General features: G+C 33.3%; 2 protein-coding genes across 13 annotated transcripts in view; one reads left to right on the top strand and one right to left on the bottom strand.

Annotated features, from left to right (window-relative positions):
- The window catches only part of GPHN (gephyrin), a 650,480-nt gene that overhangs the window by 276,751 nt on the left and 353,357 nt on the right, over positions 1–20,372 (bottom strand). The gene's annotated exons all lie outside the window — the stretch shown is intronic.
- LOC123943983 (60S ribosomal protein L21-like) lies at positions 7,045–7,670 on the top strand. The gene has a single exon (XM_046008603.1). It carries the CDS (start codon positions 7,078–7,080, stop codon positions 7,558–7,560), a length of 483 nt encoding a protein of 160 aa, XP_045864559.1. The 5' UTR covers positions 7,045–7,077; the 3' UTR covers positions 7,561–7,670.

The raw sequence follows: 20,372 nt of genomic DNA, 5'->3' as shown, positions 1-20,372 counted from the left end.
CTCTCAAACTTCCAGAATTGAGAATTGTGCAAAGTAAGTTTCTGTGTTTAGAAGCCACCCCGCCTATGATAATTTGTTATAGTAGCTCAAGTTAAAACAGTGGGAAATGCTGTTAAAAAGGCAGTTAGCAGAAATAATTTATATAGGTCCTGGAGAATAATCTTAAAGAATTCAGTTTGTATTCATAGGAAAATGACATTTCACTGAAGTTTTGAAAAGAGGAATAATATGCTGTTATTTTTGTTTCAAAAACATATTTCTGGGCTGTGATGTGAAAAACTTTTTGGACAGATGGAAAACAGGAAGTGAAGTAACCAGTTAAGAGAATGTTGGAATAACAGATGTGAATTCAGATGGTTGCAATAGTGATGTAAAAAAATGGGCAGGTTAGAGTTCTTTAAGTATATTCTCACTTACAGAGAATGTAACAGCAACTTTTATATTCTAAAATATATTTTTCCAAATTTAAATACATAAAGAATATGGGGCGCCTGGGTGGCTCAGTGGATTAAGCCGCTGCCTTCGGCTCAGGTCATGATCTCAGGGTTCTGGGATCGAGCCCCGCATCGGGCTCTCTGCTCTGCAGGGAGCCTGCTTCCTCCTCTCTCTCTGCCTGCCTCTCTGCCTACTTGTGATCTCTCTCTCTGTCAAATAAATAAATAAAATCTTTAAAAAAAATACATAAAGAATAGTTTTTTAAATGGGATATTTCGGTGAAAACTGGTCCTAATCAAGATTTATACCAGAATTGCAATATATTGTGTTAAACTTAAAGGCACAGATATTTAAAGAACACTTAAATATATTCTTATTTCCATTAAAAATAAATTTTTATCAAGTATTAAATAAAAATTTATACTGCTGACATAAAATGTAGACAATAAGAACCCACCTATGTATCTGTAATCTAGATAATAGATAACAGATATGTAGATAATAATAAGAACCCACCTATGTATCTTGTATCATCAAAGACTACTTCAATCTTCAAAGACTACAGTGTGCCTTGTCCTGATCTCAAGCCTCTTGTTTGCAAAAAACTCTTTTCCTTAATCTTAAAACCATTTCCTTACTTATTTTTATAATAACCTTATTGAGATAGAACCCATATACTCTGCAACATATCCGTTTAAAGTGTAAAATCAAAAAATTTTAAAGTATATTCACAGATTTGTGTAACCACCATCATGATCAACTTTAGAACATTTTTATCAGCCTGCCCAAAAAATCCTATGCCCATCAGCAGTCCACATTTTCTTTTAATCCCCAGCCCTATACAACCAATAATCTACTTTTGTCTCTTTAAGTTTGCATATTTTGAAATTTCATGTGGAATCACATAACATGTGATCTTTTGTAACTGGCTTTTTACTTAGCATAATGTTTTCAGGATTCATCCATGTTGCAGCACACATCAGTCACTCATTTACTTAAAAAAATACTTTTGCATATATGTTTATCTAAATATATTGTTCTATCCAGTTTAGCATGTTTTTGAAATTCATGCAAATGGAATCATGCATATATATTCTTATATAACTTGGTTTTCTTACTCAACATTGTGTTTGTGGCATTTCTCCATGTTGATGTACATAGCTATTGTTCATTTTTACTGATGTGCCAGATTTTATTGTATAATTATACCACAATTTATCTATCTATTCTGTTTATGGGCATTTTTTGGCTTCCATTTGTTGCTGTTACAAAAAATGCAGCTATTATAAAAAACATTCTTTTACATTTCTCTTTGTATGTATGTGCGAGATTTTCTATAAGCCAATGTTCTTTAACTTGCAGGTCAAAGCCAATTAAAAGGAGGGTAACTGACTTAAATACTCATAAGTAGCATGCCAAAATACCCAAAAAGGAACAGATACTACCAGAATGCCTTCTTTCTTGCTAGGATTATTGTTTCCTAAACATTTTGTAACTTCTATCTACATATATATGCATGTCTGTGTATACATATATTATGTATATATACATAACCAAATAGAGACATACACACACACACGTGTGTGTGTGGATATGGGATTACAATGTGAAGTATATTTCTTACTGTGGCGCATGGTCAAAAAGCGTAAGATACCTTTGAAGGGTATATTACTAGATATGGTTTATGAGTCATAGTAATAAGCAGATGTGTATCATTACTATATAAAAACAAATCATTCTCCACACTCCTACCAGAGGATTGCTGCCTATCCTGACAAGGCTTGATGTTGACAGGTTTTTTTGTGTGTTTTTTTGACTTTTTTCTTTATGTTGTTTGAAAGACTAGATGACAGACAAGTAATAAAGCAACTACAGTAAAATGTTAATGGCAGAATTTAGGTAGACTCTATAAAGGGTAATCACTAAAATTCTTTCAATGTGGCATATAAAAGGCCAAGGTAAAATTGCCTCAACTTCTAAGTTTTTTACAAAGCAAACTATACTGGACTATCCTTATATATGACCCACAATTTAGGCTGATCTTATCCTAAAACAGCTCTGATAAAACCACTTCCCCTAAGAAGTGTCCACAGAGTTACTAGAAAATTACATACTTCACCTTGACCAGTTTAAACAAGGATATCCTAATGATTTTCTTCAAATTTCCTAGTCACTATCCTTACCCTGTTTTCCCACTTTTACAAAATTGGGAAACTTTTGTGGGAAACAGAAAACAGGATAGTTCTCCCACTATTACAAATGGGATAGTTTTCCCACTATTATAAATGTATAAGCACCTTACTGTTCATTTATATATTGACCTATTATTTTTGTTCTGTAACTTATGCATCTTCATTTGTTTCTGCAGGGTGTTCAAGACATAAACTTTGGAGGGCAGGTATAGACCCTCCAGCCTCTAGTAGAATGTTATGATCATTTATACATTTAATAAATCCATTTTTATATAACAAGGGAAGTTCAGAAAATTGAGCTAAAGTTATAATCTCCATGTCAGGAAATAAAAAATAAACACAAAATAAACCTTGCAAAATTTGGCTCTCTTTAAAAAAATATGTTTTGGATTTATAGGATAGCAATTGATATATATATCAATTGATCTTTTATCTAACAAATTAGATGAACCCTTTCATTGGTTCTAAATGACTACTGGTTTTTATAAAGTTTCTGTATAGATAATCATGAAGCTCTGTTTTGACCTTTCAATCCCTATTCTATTTATTTCTTTTACTTTGTACAATTTTGAACAGAAGTAGCTATAGTAGGACTCTGTCTTATTCCTAACTTTAAAGAGAAGACTAATAGCATCTATTAACTGTATTTGCTTGATCAGGTAAAGGAAGTTCCCTTCTAAACCTAGCTAGCTAAGAGGTGTTATTCATAAATGGGTGTTGAATTTTGTTAAATGGTTTTTATAAGACTATATTATTTTTCCCCTTTAATTTGTCAATGTGATGATTCATGTTAACCAGTTATCTAATGTTGAATTATCTTTGTATCCTTGAAATAAATCAGTGTTGGTCTTGATGTATTGTTTTTTATATATTGCTGGATTTGGTGTGTTAATATTTTATTTTTGAAGTTTTTAAAATCTATGTTCACCACGATATTAGCCTATATTTTTCATTTTTTCAACTATTCTTTTCTGGTTTTGGTAACAAGATTATTGTAGTTTTATAACATGAATTTGGAAACATCTACATTTCTATAATCCTCAGGAAGAGCTTATATAAGATTAGAATTATTTATTGTATAGAATATGGCTCTAAAATATGAAAATTGTATAGAATATGGCTCTAAAATGAACTGTTTTTAAAAAATATAATTTATTTTTTTGAACATTACATTTACTGAGAAACTGAGATTAAAAATATAGAGAGTTCAGAGTCCATAGTCTCTTATGGTTCGCCTCCCCTTCCAAATTTTTTTTTTTGCACCCAGTTTCCCCTATATTTAGCATCTTACATTAGTCTGGTATATTTTGTTAGAATTAATGCAACAATATTGGTATATTATCATTAACTAAAGTCCATACATTATTTATATTTTCTAATGTCCTTTTTCTGTTGCAGGATCCCATCCAGATTGCCATATTACACTTAGTTTTCAAGTCTTGTTATGCTCCTTTTAGCTGTGACAGTTTCCCAGACTTTCCTTGGACTTAATGACAATTTTCAGGAGTACTGGTTAGGTATTTTGTAGGGTGCCCATTACTAGAGTATGTCTGATATTTTTCTCATAAAACTACAGTTGTGGAATTTGGGGAGGAAGACCACAGAAGTAAAGTGCTATTTTCATCAAATCATATCAAAGGTACAAAATCATATTGATACATGAATGTTACTGACTTTGATCACTTTGTCAGATTTTTCTGCAGTAAAGTTACTCTTTTCCTTCCCTTTCCATACTATACTCTTAGTCACTACATGCAGCCCAAACCAAGGAGTAAGGAGTTAATGTGCCCCCTCCTTGAGGGTAAAGCATCTACATAAATAATTTGGAAATCTTCTACATGGAAGATTTGTTTCTTTTCTGTCACTATCAATTTATTCAATTATTTATTTATATTAGATGGACTCATGGATATTTATATCCTGGGTTACAATAAAGTACTACTGCATTTTGTTGCTCAAACTGTTCCATCTTTTACCATTGGGAGCTTTGTCAGTTGGCTCCTATGTTTCTTTGACATACATCCATCAATGTAGTTTTTTGTTTGCTTTTTGCATTTCCTTACTTTTGAGCACTAAAAGACACCCAAGACTTATCTTGTATATTTCTTGCCCCACTGGAATAGCCATTTGTCTGAAGAGAAATTCCTTTTACTGGTCAATAGTATTAAAAAACCAAGATCTGAGCATTAGGTGTGCTTGCTGTTACTGAGGCATTATTTCTTTTGGACCCTTTCTGCCAAAAGAGGAAAGGAATACATGTGTGTATGCTAACCTGTGTAGATACACATATCTACAAATATTTCTATCTATAATTATTTGTATGGTTAATACTAAATTAATATTAACCTAAACATGGTTAAAATTAAATATAATCTTAAACTTAACTTGAATCCATAGTGATATCTCCAACTCTGAACCCATGGATCATTCTAGGCTCCTCCAGAGAAATATGTGATTTCTATACTAATGAGGAACATGATTCCCAATAATCACCATCCATTTACTTAATCATTCAAACATACATAGCAAACATATAGAGTGAATTGTTAACCAGAATTAACCAAAATCGTTAACCCATATTTCCAAGGCATAGAACTAACACCTAGAATAAAAGTCCTTATATACAGTTCCTTTATCTTTAGTCTTACAAATACCACGTATATCTAAAGTTACAGTAGACCTCATCCATTATCCTTGTTTTCACTTTCTACAGTTTGTTACCCATGATCAACTGCAGTCTGGAAAGAGATGATCCTCTTTGTAACATATCACTGGAAGGTCAATAGGAGCCTAACTATGTCACACTGCCTATGTAATTAATCTCACTTTATCACATTACATAGGCATTTTATCTTACACATCATCATCATCATCATAAGGGTGAGGAGAATATAATAAGATACCTTGAGAGTGAGACCACATTTACATAACTTTAACTGCAGTATATTGTTATAATTGTACTACTTTATTATTAGTTATTGTTATTAATCTCCTACTGTGTCTAACTTATAAATTAAACTTTATGATAGTTATGTATGTATAGGAAAAAAACATAGCATATACAGAGTCTGGCATTATCTGTGGTTTTAGGCATCCACTGGGGGTCATGGAATGAATGTATCCCTTGTATAAAGGGCGGCTACTGTATTTAAGTTGGTATCTTTTCCCTCAAGCCCCTTCAATGAGATTGTTTCTTATATTTGCAATACATTTGGTTGCTCTTGTTGGAGTCTGCATTATTTTCTAGGATCTGCCAACTGCTTAAATGCTGTTTTAAAAAAATTTGCATATGTTAAGCATTCTTTGTGATGTAAAGTTCTGTGAGTTTTGACAAATGCATAATGTCATGTTTCCATATTTCTCGCCCTACAATATCATAGAAGATAGTCTTACAGCCCCCCAAATCTGTTCTGGTTCATCCATTCATCTATGTCCCTCTTCCCACAAATTCCTGGCAGTCACTGATCATTTTACTATCTATACTGTTTAACTTTTTCTAAAATGTCACAAAATTGGAATCATATGGTATATACCTTTTCTTTTTTTTTTTAATTTTTTACTTTATTTATTTGACAGAGAGAGAGATCACAAGTAGGCAGAGAGGTAGGCAGAGAGAGGAGGAAGCAGGCTCCCTGCGGAGCAGAGAGCCCGACGCGGGGCTCGATCCCAGGACCCTGAGATCATGACCTGAGCGGAAGGCAGCGGCTTAATCCACTGAGCCACCCAGGCGCCCTGGTATATACCTTTTCAAACTGGCTTTTACTTAGCAATATGCATTAAGGATCCTATGTGTCATTTTGTGACTTGATAGCTCATTTCCTTTTATCATTGAATAATATTCCATTGTGTGCATGCAACAAAATTTACTTATCCATTTATCTGCTGAAGTACATCTTGGTTGATTCTTAGCTTTTTTTCTGAACATTCATGTGTGGATTTTTATGTGGGCATAACTTTTCAAATTAACTGTGTAAATATCTAGGAGTTCTTTGTTTATTTTGGATACGAGTTCTTTTTTAGATATTGTGATAGAAGAACTAGATGAAAAAATCAATAAGGATATGGAAAAACCTAAAGACACCATCAATTTTCAGGATCTAATTGACAGAATGTTGCACCTGACCAAACAATCTACATTCTTCTCCAGTGCATTCACCAAGAGAGATCATACCTGAGACCATAAAAATAAACCTCAAGAAGTTTAAAATAATTGAAATCATGCACTGTATTTGATGTCCACAATAGAAGCAAATGAAATCAATAACAGAAAGATAACAGTAAATTCCCGTACACTTTGAACTACTTATAAACTACTTCAAGTTTATAAATTTCTAGATAAGCAAAGGAACAAAGAAGTTTCAAAGAAATGAAAAAAAATACAGCAGTGATTGCAAATGAAAAGACAATATAGCTTTCAGCCAGAACCGCCATCTTCCAGTAATTTGCCAAAATGACCAACACAAAGGGAAAGAGGAGGGGTACCCGTTACGTGTTCTCTAGGCCTTTCAGAAAACATGGAGTTGTTCCTTTGGCCACGTACATGCGACTCTACAAGAAAGGTGATATTGTGGACATCAAGGGAATGGGCACTGTTCAAAAGGGAATGCCCCACAAATGTTACCATGGCAAAACTGGAAGAGTCTACAATGTTACTCAGCATGCTGTTGGCATTGTTGTAAACAAACAAGTTAAGGGCAAGATTCTTGCCAAGAGAATTAATGTATGCATTGAGCATATTAAACATTCAAAGAGCCGAGATAGCTTCCTGAAGCGTGTAAAGGAAAATGATCAGAAAAAGAAGGAAGCCAAAGAGAAAGGTACTTGGGTTCAACTGAAGTGTCAGCCTGCTCCACCCAGAGAAGCACATTTTGTGAGAACCAATGGAAAGGAGCCCGAACTGCTGGAACCCATTCCCTGTGAATTCATGGCATGATAAATATAAAGAAAATAAAAGACCTCAAGACTGTAAAATTGTTTCTCTTGAGTAGAAGTGTAGTGTCCTTTCCCCGAAAAAATATTTAAAGCAAAAAAAAAAAAAAAAAAGACAATATATCAGATTTTGTGCGATGTGCCTAAGACAGTGCTTGTTATATATTACAAAGGAGGTAAAATCTCAAATCAACAACATAAGCTTCTGCCTTAAGGACTGTAAAGAGCAAAATAAACTCAAAATAAAGAATGAAATCATAAGGAGCAGAGATCAATGAAATTTGCAAATAGAAAAATAAAGAAAACCAATGAAACAAAATCTCATTCTTTGAAAATATCAATAATATTGAAATATCTTAAGCAAGATGGAAAAAGAAAAGATAAATTATCAATAAAGGCATGAAATAGTAATATTAATATAGACAGTTAAGACAAAAACATAATAATCAGAAGATACTAGGAAAAGTCCATATACATAAATCAGGTAACTTAGATGAAATGGATGAATTCCTTAAAAAGAATACAATGTTACAGTTAATCAAATATAAAACAGTTTGCAAAACTTTATAATTTTTATGGAAACCGAATCTACAGTGCAAAAACTCTAGAAAAACAAATCTCTAGGTCATGTGGTTTCACTGGTAAGTTTCACAAAATGTTTAAAGAGAAATTAATATAATTCCTACATAAACTCTTTCAGAGAATAGAAAAGGGAACACTTTTTTTTTTTGAGATTGTGTATCTTGTTTTAAATTTAATTTTTTTCGGTGTTCCAAAATTCATTGTTTATGCACCACACCCAGTGCTCCATGCAATACATGCCCTCCTTAATACCCACCACCAGGCAAACCCAACCCCCCACCCATCCAAAACCTTCAGTTTGTTTCTCAGAGTCCACAGTCTCTCATGGTTTGTCTCCCCCTCTTATTTCCCCAATTCACTTCTCCTCTCTATCTCCCAATGTCCTCTGTGTTATTCCTTATGCTCCACAAGTAAGCGAAATCATATGATAACTGACTCTCTCTGCATGGCTTATTTCACTCAGCATAATCTCCTCCAGTCCCATCCATATTGATACAAAAGTTGGGTATTCATCCTTTCTGATGGAGGCATAATACTCTATTGTATATATATGAACCATATTGAGATACCACCTTATACCAGTTAGAATGGCCAAAATCAACAAGACAGTAAACAACAAGTGTTGGAGAGGATGTGGAGAAAGGGGAACCCTTTCACACTGTTGGTGGGAATGCAAGTTGGTACAGTTTTGGAAAACAGTGTGGAGATTCCTTAAGAAATTAAAAATAGAGCTACCCTATGACCCTGCAATTGCATTACTGGGTATTTACCCCAAAGATACAGATGTAGTGAAAAGAAAGGCCATCTGTACCCCAGTGTTCATAGCAGCAATGGCCACCATCACCAAACCAAGATGCCCTTCAACAGATGAATGGATAAAGAAGAAAAGGGAACACTTTATATTACCTTTTTTATGAAGCTAATGTTACCTTGACAGTAAAAACATAAAAAAGATTTTTAAAAACCCTGTAAATCAATATCTCTTATGAATATAGATGTGAAAATTCTTACCAAAATGTTACCAAACAGATTTCAGCAATATACAAAAAGAATGAAAAGGTGGAAAAAAAAAAAGAATGATATGACACAACCCAGTGGAGTTTATTTTAAGAATGCAAGACTGGTTCTATATGTAAAAAAGTCAATCAACAAAATCAATCACACTGACAGGCTAGGAAAAAAGATCACGTAATTATACGAATTTATGCAAAATGTATATCAGTATCCATCCATCACAAAAAATCTCAGAAAAACTTGGAAAAGAAACAGAGCAGAAACTCTTTCAAACTTAGAAGCTTTTCCAGAAAGCCTATAAATGACACTATATTAATTGATGAAAGATTGAAAGCTTTTCCCATAAGATCAGGAAAAAGGCAGGGATGTCCGTTCTGATCATGGCTCCAGAACACAGTGGTGGAAGTTCTAGTTAGTACAACCAGCAAGAAAAAAAAAAATCAAGTCATGCCAATCAGGAAGGAAGAAATTGCTCCTATTTGTAGATAACATAAATGTACTGAAAATACGTAAGACACTAAAAAAAAAAAAAAGGCAACAGAAAATACCCTCCTAAAACTAATCATACTAGTATGTGATCTAGGTTGTAGTACGTAAGATCAATAAACAAATTATACTACTACAAAGAACAAACGGTGTTTGCCAGAGGGGAGAGGAGTAGGGTGAGGGTGAAATGGGTAAAGGGGATTGGGAGGTATATAAGTTTCAAATTATGGAATGAATAAGTCCCAGGGATGAAAAGTACAGCATAGGGAATACATAATATATGGTAACAGATGGTAGCTACATTTGTGGTGAGCATAGCATAATATATAAAGTTGTCAAATCATGTTGTATACCTGAAAGTGATGTGCTATTATGTGTCGACTACATTTCAATTTAAAAAAATTAAAAATTAAATACCATTTACAGACTTGTGACGTCTAGTACTGCATGTTAGAAGCTTAGGAGTTGCCACTCCATCCTAAAGACAAGTAAAAGGCTGAATGGACGGAAAAATGAACTCTTTCTAGATCCATAAAAGATGGAAGATATAGGTCAAACTACTGACTCCAAGACTGAAGAGACAAATAGGCAAAACAGAAAGTTCTGGCTTACCAAAGCAGAGACTCACAAGGAAAACAGCTACAGGAAACAGTGCTGAGGTGGGAAAGCCTGAGTTGTAATTGATGAATAGTTGGTTGCTTGGTATGGCCAAGTGGATGTTAAAAATTCCAGGAGGAAAAAAAAAAAAATTTCAGGAGGACCCAGTCATAGGGGACCCTCCAAAATACTGTGAGATTTATTTCCAAGAGTATAACCAGGTTCCTACAGAAGATAATGAAAAAAAATCCTGTGCTTCCAGCAAAGGGAGAGGAAAGGAACCATTTTGAAATACTGTTAGTACTGTGTTCTTCTTAATAAGGCCTGACTTCAGGGATAACTAGTTAATCAGAGCATAATCCACTGGGATATCATCAGAGCCTAATTGACCTGGAAAAAGCAACATACCCAACTTCTGCTCACTCTAGTCATGCTATCCTACCTAAGGTTGGGGGTGTGGTGAGAAAGAAATGAGAAACATTTGCAGGTGCAAAGTCCAGAGGCACAAATTCACTCAAGGACTGATACCTAATTGTAGGACTATAAAACACTTCCCCACCCTTCAAATCTCATCACCATATTACTAAAGGACATTTAAAACATTTCCTTTTTTGTGGAGAAAGAGGAACCTCTTGCACTGTTGGTTGGAATGCAAATTGGTATAGCCACTGTGGAAAACCAGATGGAGGTTCTGCAAAAAGATGTAAATAGAGGATACATGCATCCTGATGTTTATAGCAGCATTATCTACAATATCCAAATTCCGGAAACAGTCCAAATGTCCATCGACTGATAAATGGATTAAGATGTGGTATACACACACACACACACACACACACACACACACACACACACACGAGTATTATCCATAAAAAGCAATAAAAACTTGCCATCTGCAATAATGTAGATGAAATTACCAACTATTATGCTAAGTGAAAATGAAATAAGTCAGTCAGAGGAGGACAAATACCATTATGATTTTACTCATATGTGGAATTTAGGAAACAAATGAATATAGAGGGAAAAAAGAGAGGCAAATGAAGAAACAGACTCTCAACTTTAGAGAATAAACTGATAGTTACCAGAGGGGAAGTGAGTGGAGGGATGGGTAAAATAGGTGATGGGGATTAAGGAGGGCACCTCTAATGAGCACTGGGTGTTATATGTAACTGCTGAATCACTAAATTGTTTAACTGAAACTAATATTACATTGTATATTAGCTAACTGGAATTTAAATAAAAACATAAAAAAAATCTATAAAGAAACCCAGTTCCTTTCCTCTAGTACACAATATATGGCTATCAAGAATAAAAAATTATAAGACATACTAGAAGGCAAAAACACAATTTTAAAAGACAAAGCAAACATCATAACCAGACATGGCTGGAATTGTCAGATCAGAATTTAAAACTACGATTAATATGTTAAGGGTTGTAATGGATAAAGTAGATAGAATGCAGGAACAGATGGGTAATGTAAGCAGAAAGAATCCAATGAAAGAACTAAAAAGAAATTCTAGGCATGAAAAAATATTGATTAGTAATGAAGAATACTTTTGGTGGGCGCATTAGTAGACTAGACACAGCTGAGAAAATAATTTCTGAGCTAGAGGATATATCAATAGAACCCTTGAAAACTGCAACGCAAAAAGAACAAAGACTGAAAACAAAATAAAATATCCAGGGACTGTGGGACAACTACAGAAGGTAAAACATATGTGTAATGGGAATAACAGAAGGAGAGAGAAAATAACAGAAGAAATACTTGAAAAAATAATGTTTGAGAATTTCTCCAAATTAATGTCAGACACCAAACCATAGATTCAGGAAGCTCAGAGAACTTCAAGTAGGATAAATGCAAAAATGAAAAACAAAAAAACCCCAAACTACACCTATGCATATAATTTCAAACTACAGAAAATTAAAGAAAAAGAATCCCAAAAAGTGTCAGAGAAAAAAGTAAAACAAAACCCTTCCCTAAGGAGGAAAAAAGATAATTATACCTGACTTGACCTCAGAAGCCATGCAAGCAGGAAAAAAGTAGAAGGAATACTCAATTGTTGCAAGAAAAGAACAACCAACTCAGAGTTCTGTACTGTGAAATTATCCTTTTAGAAGTGCAGGAGAAATAAAGGCTTCTCAAATAAAAATTGAGGTTATTTGTTGCCAGTAGATCTGCCTTGCAAAATATGTTACAAGAAGTTCTTTAGAGAAAAGGGAAATAATGTAGGTCCTTACATAGAGCATAAAAGATGGAATAAGTGAAAGTAAAATAAAAACTTATTTTTCTTATTCTTAGCTGATCTAACAGTTTGTTCAAAATTATAATATATTCAGTTATATATAAAATATAATATATTCAGTTATATATGTTTATGTATATATCTTATGTGTATGCATATGCTTATATATAAGTGAAATGAGTGACAGCAATAATACAAAGGATGGGAGGAAGGAATTAAGATAATTTTATTATAAGGTATTCACACTATTTGTGAAACAGTATAGTGTCATTTGAAAGTGGACTTGGGTTAATTGTGAATGTATACTGTAAACTCTAGGTTTACAGTAGTTTTAGTAGTTTTTAGTTTTTGTGGTTTTCCTCTAGGAAAACCACAAAATTAGTAAAACAAGAAGTATAGTCAATATGCTAAGAAAGAAGAAAAAAATTGAATCATATATAAGGCTCAATTAAACAAAAGCAGAAAAAGCAAAAGATAAAAATAGGAATGAAGAACAGCAAAAATTGGAAAAATACTGAATGTGGTAGGCATTAATCCAGGTATATTAATAATCACTATGAATGTCAATGGTCTAAATGCACCAATTAAAAGACAGAGATTGTTAAGATTCCTAACTATATACTGTCTAGAAGAGACCCACTGTAAACATAAAGTTTCACATAGGTTAAATGTAAATGGATATAGAAAAACATACCATGCTAACATTCATCAAAAAAAGGAGGAGTAACTGTATTAGTTTCAGACAGTTATCCATGCTAAAGAAAGATATTTATAAGGATAAAGGGTCAGGTCCCCAAGAGTACATAATGATCTTAACGTGCATGCACCTAACAAACAACACAGCATCAAACTTTGTGAGGTAAAAACTAAAAACCACAAAGAGAAATAAGTCCACTATCATACTTAAAGACTACAATACCACCCTGTCAGAAATGGATAGATACATGAGTATCTGAGCAGAAAATGAGTTAAGGACAAACTTGAACTCAACAACTCCATCAAACAACTGGGTATAACTGACATCTATAAATCATCTAATACTTCATCCGATAATGATGGAGTATACATTCTTCATCAATAATGATGGAGTATACATTCTTCTAAAGCTCATGTGAAACTTTCACCAAGGTAGACTTTCTGGGTGATAACACACAACTTAACAAATTTAAAAGGATAGAAATCCTACAGTATCTACTTTCAGACCACAATGGAATTAAACTAAAAAACAGTAACAGAAATGACTGGAAAATCCCAGAATATGTAGAGAATAAACAGCGTGCTTTTAAAATAACACTTGGGTCAAAGAAGAAATACCAAGAGAAATTTTGAAATATTTTGAAGTAAGTAAAAATGAAAGGGGATAGAGGAACTGTCAAAACAGGTGAATGGGATTAAGAAGTACAAATTTCTAGTTATCCCACAAATAAGACAAAGAAACGAAAATTTTAAGAAATAGTAGGGAGAGAGAGTAAGGAGGAGAGGGAGAGACAGAAGGAGAGAGAGAAACTAAACTTTGAAATGCAGAGAAAGCAGCGCTTACAGGGAAATTTAGAGCATCTAATACAAATATTATTAAAAATAAAGATCTTAAAGCAATCACCTGAATTTCTACCTTAAGAAATTAGAAAAATAAAAATAAAATAAATTCAAAATAAGCAGAATTGAAATGAGAAATAACAACGAGAGAAGAAATAAATGAAATGGAAAATTGGAAATTAATAGAGAAAATCTATAAAACCAAAACTAGGTCTTTGATATTATAAATAAAACTGATAAGCCTCTAGCCAGGCTAAGTAAAAAAGAATACACAAATTACTAATATTAGAAATAAGAGAGGACATCATTACAGTTCCTATGCAAATTAAAAAGACAAGAATACTTTGAACAACTCCATACTCATAAATTTGATAACCTAGATGAAATGGACCATTATTTTAAAAACCCAATTTGCCAAAACTTACATAAGAAGAAATAGACAATCTAGATAGGCCTATTAACTTCTATTAAGGAAATTAGGTCAAAAATTAATAATCTTCTAAACAGGAAGCACCAGACTTGGATGTATCCATAGTGAATTCTACCAAACATTTAAGGAAGAAATTGCCTCAATTCTCTATAATCTCTTAAAGAAGATGCAGAGGAAATACTTCTAACCTCATTCTGTTGGGCTGGTATTACCCTAAGGCCAAACAAAGCAAAGACAATGGAAGAAAAAAACCACAAAACTACACACCAATGTCTGCAAAAATCCTCAACAAAATATTAGCATATTGAATCCAATAATGTGTAAAAAAAATTATATACTATGACCAAGTAGGATTAATCCTGGGTATGCATGGCAGGTTCAACATTTCAAAATCAATTAATATTATTCATCATGGGCTAAAAAAGAAAAGTCACATGATCATATCAATAGGTGCAGATCAAGCATTTGACAAAATCCTAGACCCATTTGTGATTGAAATTCCGTAAACTAGAAATAGTGTGGACACAAGGGAAATGTCCTTAATGTGATTTAAAAAAAAAAAATACCTATAAAAACCTACAGCTAACATATTACTTAATGGTGAGAAATTCAAAGCTTTCTTAGTAAGATTATGTATGATATCTCCTCTCACCACTCCTTTTCAACACAGTACTGGAAATTTTAGCTAATGCAATAGGACAAGAAAAAGAAATAAAAGGTATACAAACTGGGAAGGAAGAAACAGAACTGCCTTTGTTTATAGATGACATGGGTCAACTATGTTAAAAAATCAAAATAATCATCAATAAAAAAACCTTCTGGAACTAATAAGTGATCATAGCAGGGTTGCAGAATACAAAGTTAATATACAAAAGCCAATCATTTTCCTATACACCAGCAAGAAACAACTGAAACTTGAAATTAAAAGATGAGACTAGTTACATTAGCAGCCCTCAAATGAAAAACATATAATCTAAAAGAAATCTGTATAATATCTATATGAGGAAAACTATCACTCAGTGAAATCAACAAAGAACTAAATAAAGTTCCTATCCCATGTTCATGAATAAGAAGACTGAATATTGTCAGAATGTCAGTTCTTCCCAGCTTGATCTGTAGATTCCACGGCATTTTGAATAAAAATTCCAGCAAATTATTTAATGGGTATCTATAGACTGATTCTAAAGTTTCTATGACGAGGCAAAGGATTCAAAAGAGCCAACAGAACACTGAAGCAGAATGAAGTTAGAGGACTTATAGTAACAGACTCTGATTAATATAAAGTTATATTAATATAAAGTTATAGTATATAAGGTTATATATATATAAAGTTATAGTATAATTTATAGTTATTATAAAGTTAGAGTAATCAATATAAAGTTATATATAAATATAATATAAAGTTATAGTAATCAATATAGTGTAGTATTGGTGAAAAAACAGCAAATAAATGAATGGAAGAGAATAGAGAGCCCAGAAATGTACACACACATAAATATAGTCAGCTGATTTCTGACAAAGGAGCAAAAGCAATACAACAGAGCAAAGACAGTATTTTCAACAAATGGTTACTGGAACAACTGGACATCTACATGCAAAAAAATGAAATCTAGATACAGACTTTACAACCTTCTCAAAAGTTAACATAAAATGGATCATAGAAAAAATGGAAAACATCTGTAGTCTCTCATTTCTTATGATACCTTGCGTTTTGTCACTTTGTGTGTGTGTGTGTGTGTGTGTGTGTGTTTTATAACTTCCTTAGAATTTTATCTCTGAGAAATCTGTGAGGTCTAATTTGAAGCAGAATCTCTTGAGAGATGACTTACTTCTGTCAATTGCTTAGGACATTTTCAACCCAAAGGTACTCTGAATTTTCCCTTGTTTGATACTTTTCATACTGCACAAGTAGTCCCAACATGAGTCATCACAAGGTTATGATATGGAAGGGAGAACAGCTGGACTTAACTCCCTTCTAAGCTTCCAAGGCCAAGGAGACACTTGAAGGATCATTCTTAAAAAATACATGGAGTTGATCCCGTGCTCTAGATGTTATGATCTATAAATTAATCAAAACTGCATAGAATTGCTATGCTCTGTGCAAGGATCTGAAGATACCATAAGGAACTTGAAACATGTTATTCAGGTTGTGTATTATAGATTCATGATGAATGGGTCTCAACTATGATAAAACTCTTATGGGGCTTATAATATATAGCAAACTATACTTGCTGGGTGAGGAAAAGTGTCAGTTTCCCTGCCTGAAGGTGGTCATTCACCCCAAGTCTGTCTCACTTGTCTTTTGTAACCTGGTGTACTTCCTCTGATTTTGAATCTGGATGTTGTGCCTTAAGTTTTGTAGAACTGATCCAAGAAAATGTACATGCTGTGTATGTTGAATTTCCTATCCTAACGTATTTTTTTAAAAATTGTGGTAAAATATACATACCATAAAATTTATCATTTTAGTTCATTTTAAGTGCATAGTTCATTGGCTTAATGATATTAAAGTTATTGAGCAACCATCATCACTGTCCATCTCCAGAACTTTTTTGTCATGCTATACTGATACTCTGGGCCCATTAAACAATAACTTCCTGTTCTACCCTTCCAGGCCCTGGTAACCATGTTCTACTTTCTATATATTTGGCTATTCTAGATACCTCATATAAGTGAAATGAGTATTTGTCCTTTTTGTGTCTGGCTTATTTCACTCAGCATGTGTCCAAGATTCATCCATGTTGTGTCATATATTAGCAGCTCATTCATTTTTTTTTTTTAAATATTTTATTTATTTGACAGAGAGAAATGACAACTAGGCAGAGAGGCAGGTAGAGAGAGAGGAGGAAGCAGGCTCCCCGTGTAGCAGAGAGCCCGATGTGGGGCTCGATCCCAAGACCCTGGGATCATGACCTGAGCCGAAGGCAGAGGCTTTAACCCACTGAGCCACCCAGGCGCCCCGCAGCTCATTCATTTTTAAGGCTAATATTCCATTGTATGTATGTAACACATTTTGCTTAACCATTCATCTGTCAATGAACTTTAAGCAGCTTCTACGTTTTTGCTATTGTGAATAACACCACTATGAACACTGGTATATAAAGGATCTGTTCAAGTCTCTGCTTTCAACTGCTCTGGGTGTATACCAAGAAGTGGAATTACTTCACCATATGGTAATTCTTTTTAATTTTTTTGAAAAACTGCAATACTGCTTTGAACAATGTCTACATCATTTTACATTCTCACCAGCAATGCACAAGTGTTCCAATTTTTCCACAATCTTACCAACACTTTTTGTTTGTTTATAATAGCTATCCTCTTGGATGTGAGATAGTATCTCATTGTGGTTTTGATTAACATATCTCCAATGATTAGTGTTGTTGAACACCTTTTCATGTGCTTATTGGCCATTTGTATATCTTCTTTGGAGAAATATTTATTCGTTTTTAAATTGGGGGTTTTTTTGTGTGTGGGAATTCTTTATATATTCTGGATATTAAATCCTTATCAGATATATGATTTGTAAATGCTTTCTCCCATTTTGCCATTTTACTTTGTTGATAGTGTCCTTTGAGGCACAAAAGTTTTAATGCTGATAAACTCTAATTAAAAGCCTCTTTTTTGTTGTTGCCAGTAATGTTGGTGTCATATTCTAGAAAACCACTGCCAATTCTAATGTCATGAAGCTCTTCCTAATTTTTTTTTCTATGAGTTTTATCATTTTAATTCTTACATTTAGGTCTTTGATACATTTTTGAGTTGATTTTAGTATATTTTGTTAGGTAAGGGGGAAACTTCATTCTTTTGCCTATGGATAACCAGTTCGCCCAGTATCATTTGTTGAAGACTGTCTTTATCCTTACTGAATTGTCTTGGTACCCTTCTCAAAAATCATTTGACCTTATAGGAAAAAGTTTATTTCTGGCCTCTCTATTCTATTCCATTGGCCTAAAAATCTGACTTAATGCTAGTACAACCTTTTTGATTATTGCAACCTTGCAGTCAGTTTGGTGTCAGGGAGCAGGAGTCTTCCTGCTTTGTTGTTTTTTCCAAGGTTGTTTTGTCTCTTTGGGGCCAGTAGAGAGTCCATATAAATTTTAGGATGGATTTTTCTATTTCTGCAAAAAGTTATGTTGCTGTATTTTGATAGGGATTAACTTAAATCTGCAAATTGCTTTGGATAGTATTGACATCTTAACAATATTGTTTTCCAAACCATAAACAAGGAACTTACGTCCATTCATTTAAGTCTTCCTTAATTTCTGTCAGCAAAATTTTAGTTTTCAGTGTACACGTCTCTCACGTCCTTGATTAAGTTAATTACTAAGTATTTTATTCTTTCTGATGCAATTTTAAGTTGAATTGTTTTCAAAATTTCCTTTTTGCATCTTTCATTGTTACAAATGGGAACACAACTGATTTTTGCATATTGATTATATATCTTTAACTCTGCTGAATATATGTATTGGTTCTAATTGGGTGTGTGTGTGTGTGTGTGTGTGTGTATGAGAGAGAGAGAATGTGTGTATGTATGTGTGTGTGTAGAATTGCTAGGTTTTCTACAAATAAGATCATGACAAACAGATAAATTTACTTCTCCCTTCCCAATTTAGAAAACTTTTATTTCTTTTTCCTGCCTAATGTTTTGGCTATAATTTCTAATAGTATGTTTAATGAAAGTAGCAAAAGTGTGCATCCTGCTCTTATTCTTACTTTGGAGCAAAAGTTTTGTCTCTCACCATTATGATGTTAACTGTATGTTTTTAAATATAAGCCTTACTTATGTTAAGGCATTTCCTTCTATTCCCAGTTTACTGAGTTTCATTAATATGAAAACATGCTGAATTTTGTCAAATGCTTTTTCTGTATGTGGTATATTTCATTGATTGCTTTTCATATGTTGAAACCATCTTTCCATTCAAGGGATATATTTTACTTGTTCATGGTGTATATTCCTTTTAATAAACTGCTGAATTTGTTCTGCTAGCATTTTGTTGAAGATTTTTACATCAATGTTCGTAAAGGGTACAGGTCTATAGTTTTCTTGTAGTTGTCAGGCTTTGGTATCAAGGCAATGCTGATCCCATAGAATTAGTTAGGAAGTATTTCCTTTTTTCCCCATTTTTTTGAAGAGTCTGAGAAGGACTGGTGACTGTTTTCCTTTAAATGTGTGGTATAATTCTCCAGTGAAGCCATCTAGTACAGTCATTTTTTTTTTTTAAAGATTTTATTCATTTATTTGACAGAGAGAGAGAGAGATCACAAGTAGGCAGAGAGGCAGGCAGAGAGAGAGGAGGAAGCAGGCTCCCTGCAGAGCAGAGAGCCCGATGCGGGGCTCGATCCCAGGACCCTGAGATCATGACCTGAGCCGAAGGCAGCGGCTTAATCCACTGAGCCACCCAGGCGCCCCTAGTACAGTCATTTTATTTGTAGGTAAGTTTTTGATTACTGAATCAATCTCATTATTAATTACATATCTATATGGATTTTCTATTTTTTTCTGATTCTATCTGAGTAGGTTTTGTGTTTGTAGGAATTTTTCCATTTTATCTAGGGTATCCAATTTATTGACATACAGTTGTTCATGGTATTCTCTTATAGTCCTTTTTATCTCTATAGAGTTGGCAGTAATGTCCTCATTTTTGTTTCTGAGTTTAGTAATTTGAGTCCATCTCCTTTTATTCTTGGTCAATATAGCTAAAAATTTCAGTTTTGTTGATTTTCTCAAAGAGTCAATATTTAGTTTTACTGATTTTCTTTATTATTGTTTCATTTCTATTTTATTTCTCCCTTAATCTTTACTATTTTTTTCCATCTGCTAGCTTTGGATTTAATTTGTTTTTTGTTTGTTTGTTTTTTTGTTTGTTTTTTTTTTGTCTAGTTCCTTAAATTTTAATGTTGTGTAGTTGTTTCTGAGATCCTTTTTTT

The sequence above is a fragment of the Meles meles genome, chromosome 6 (genome assembly GCF_922984935.1).
Source record: "Meles meles chromosome 6, mMelMel3.1 paternal haplotype, whole genome shotgun sequence".
NCBI classification, from domain to species: Eukaryota; Metazoa; Chordata; class Mammalia; order Carnivora; family Mustelidae; genus Meles; species Meles meles.
This window is presented reverse-complemented; position numbering and strand designations above follow the sequence as displayed.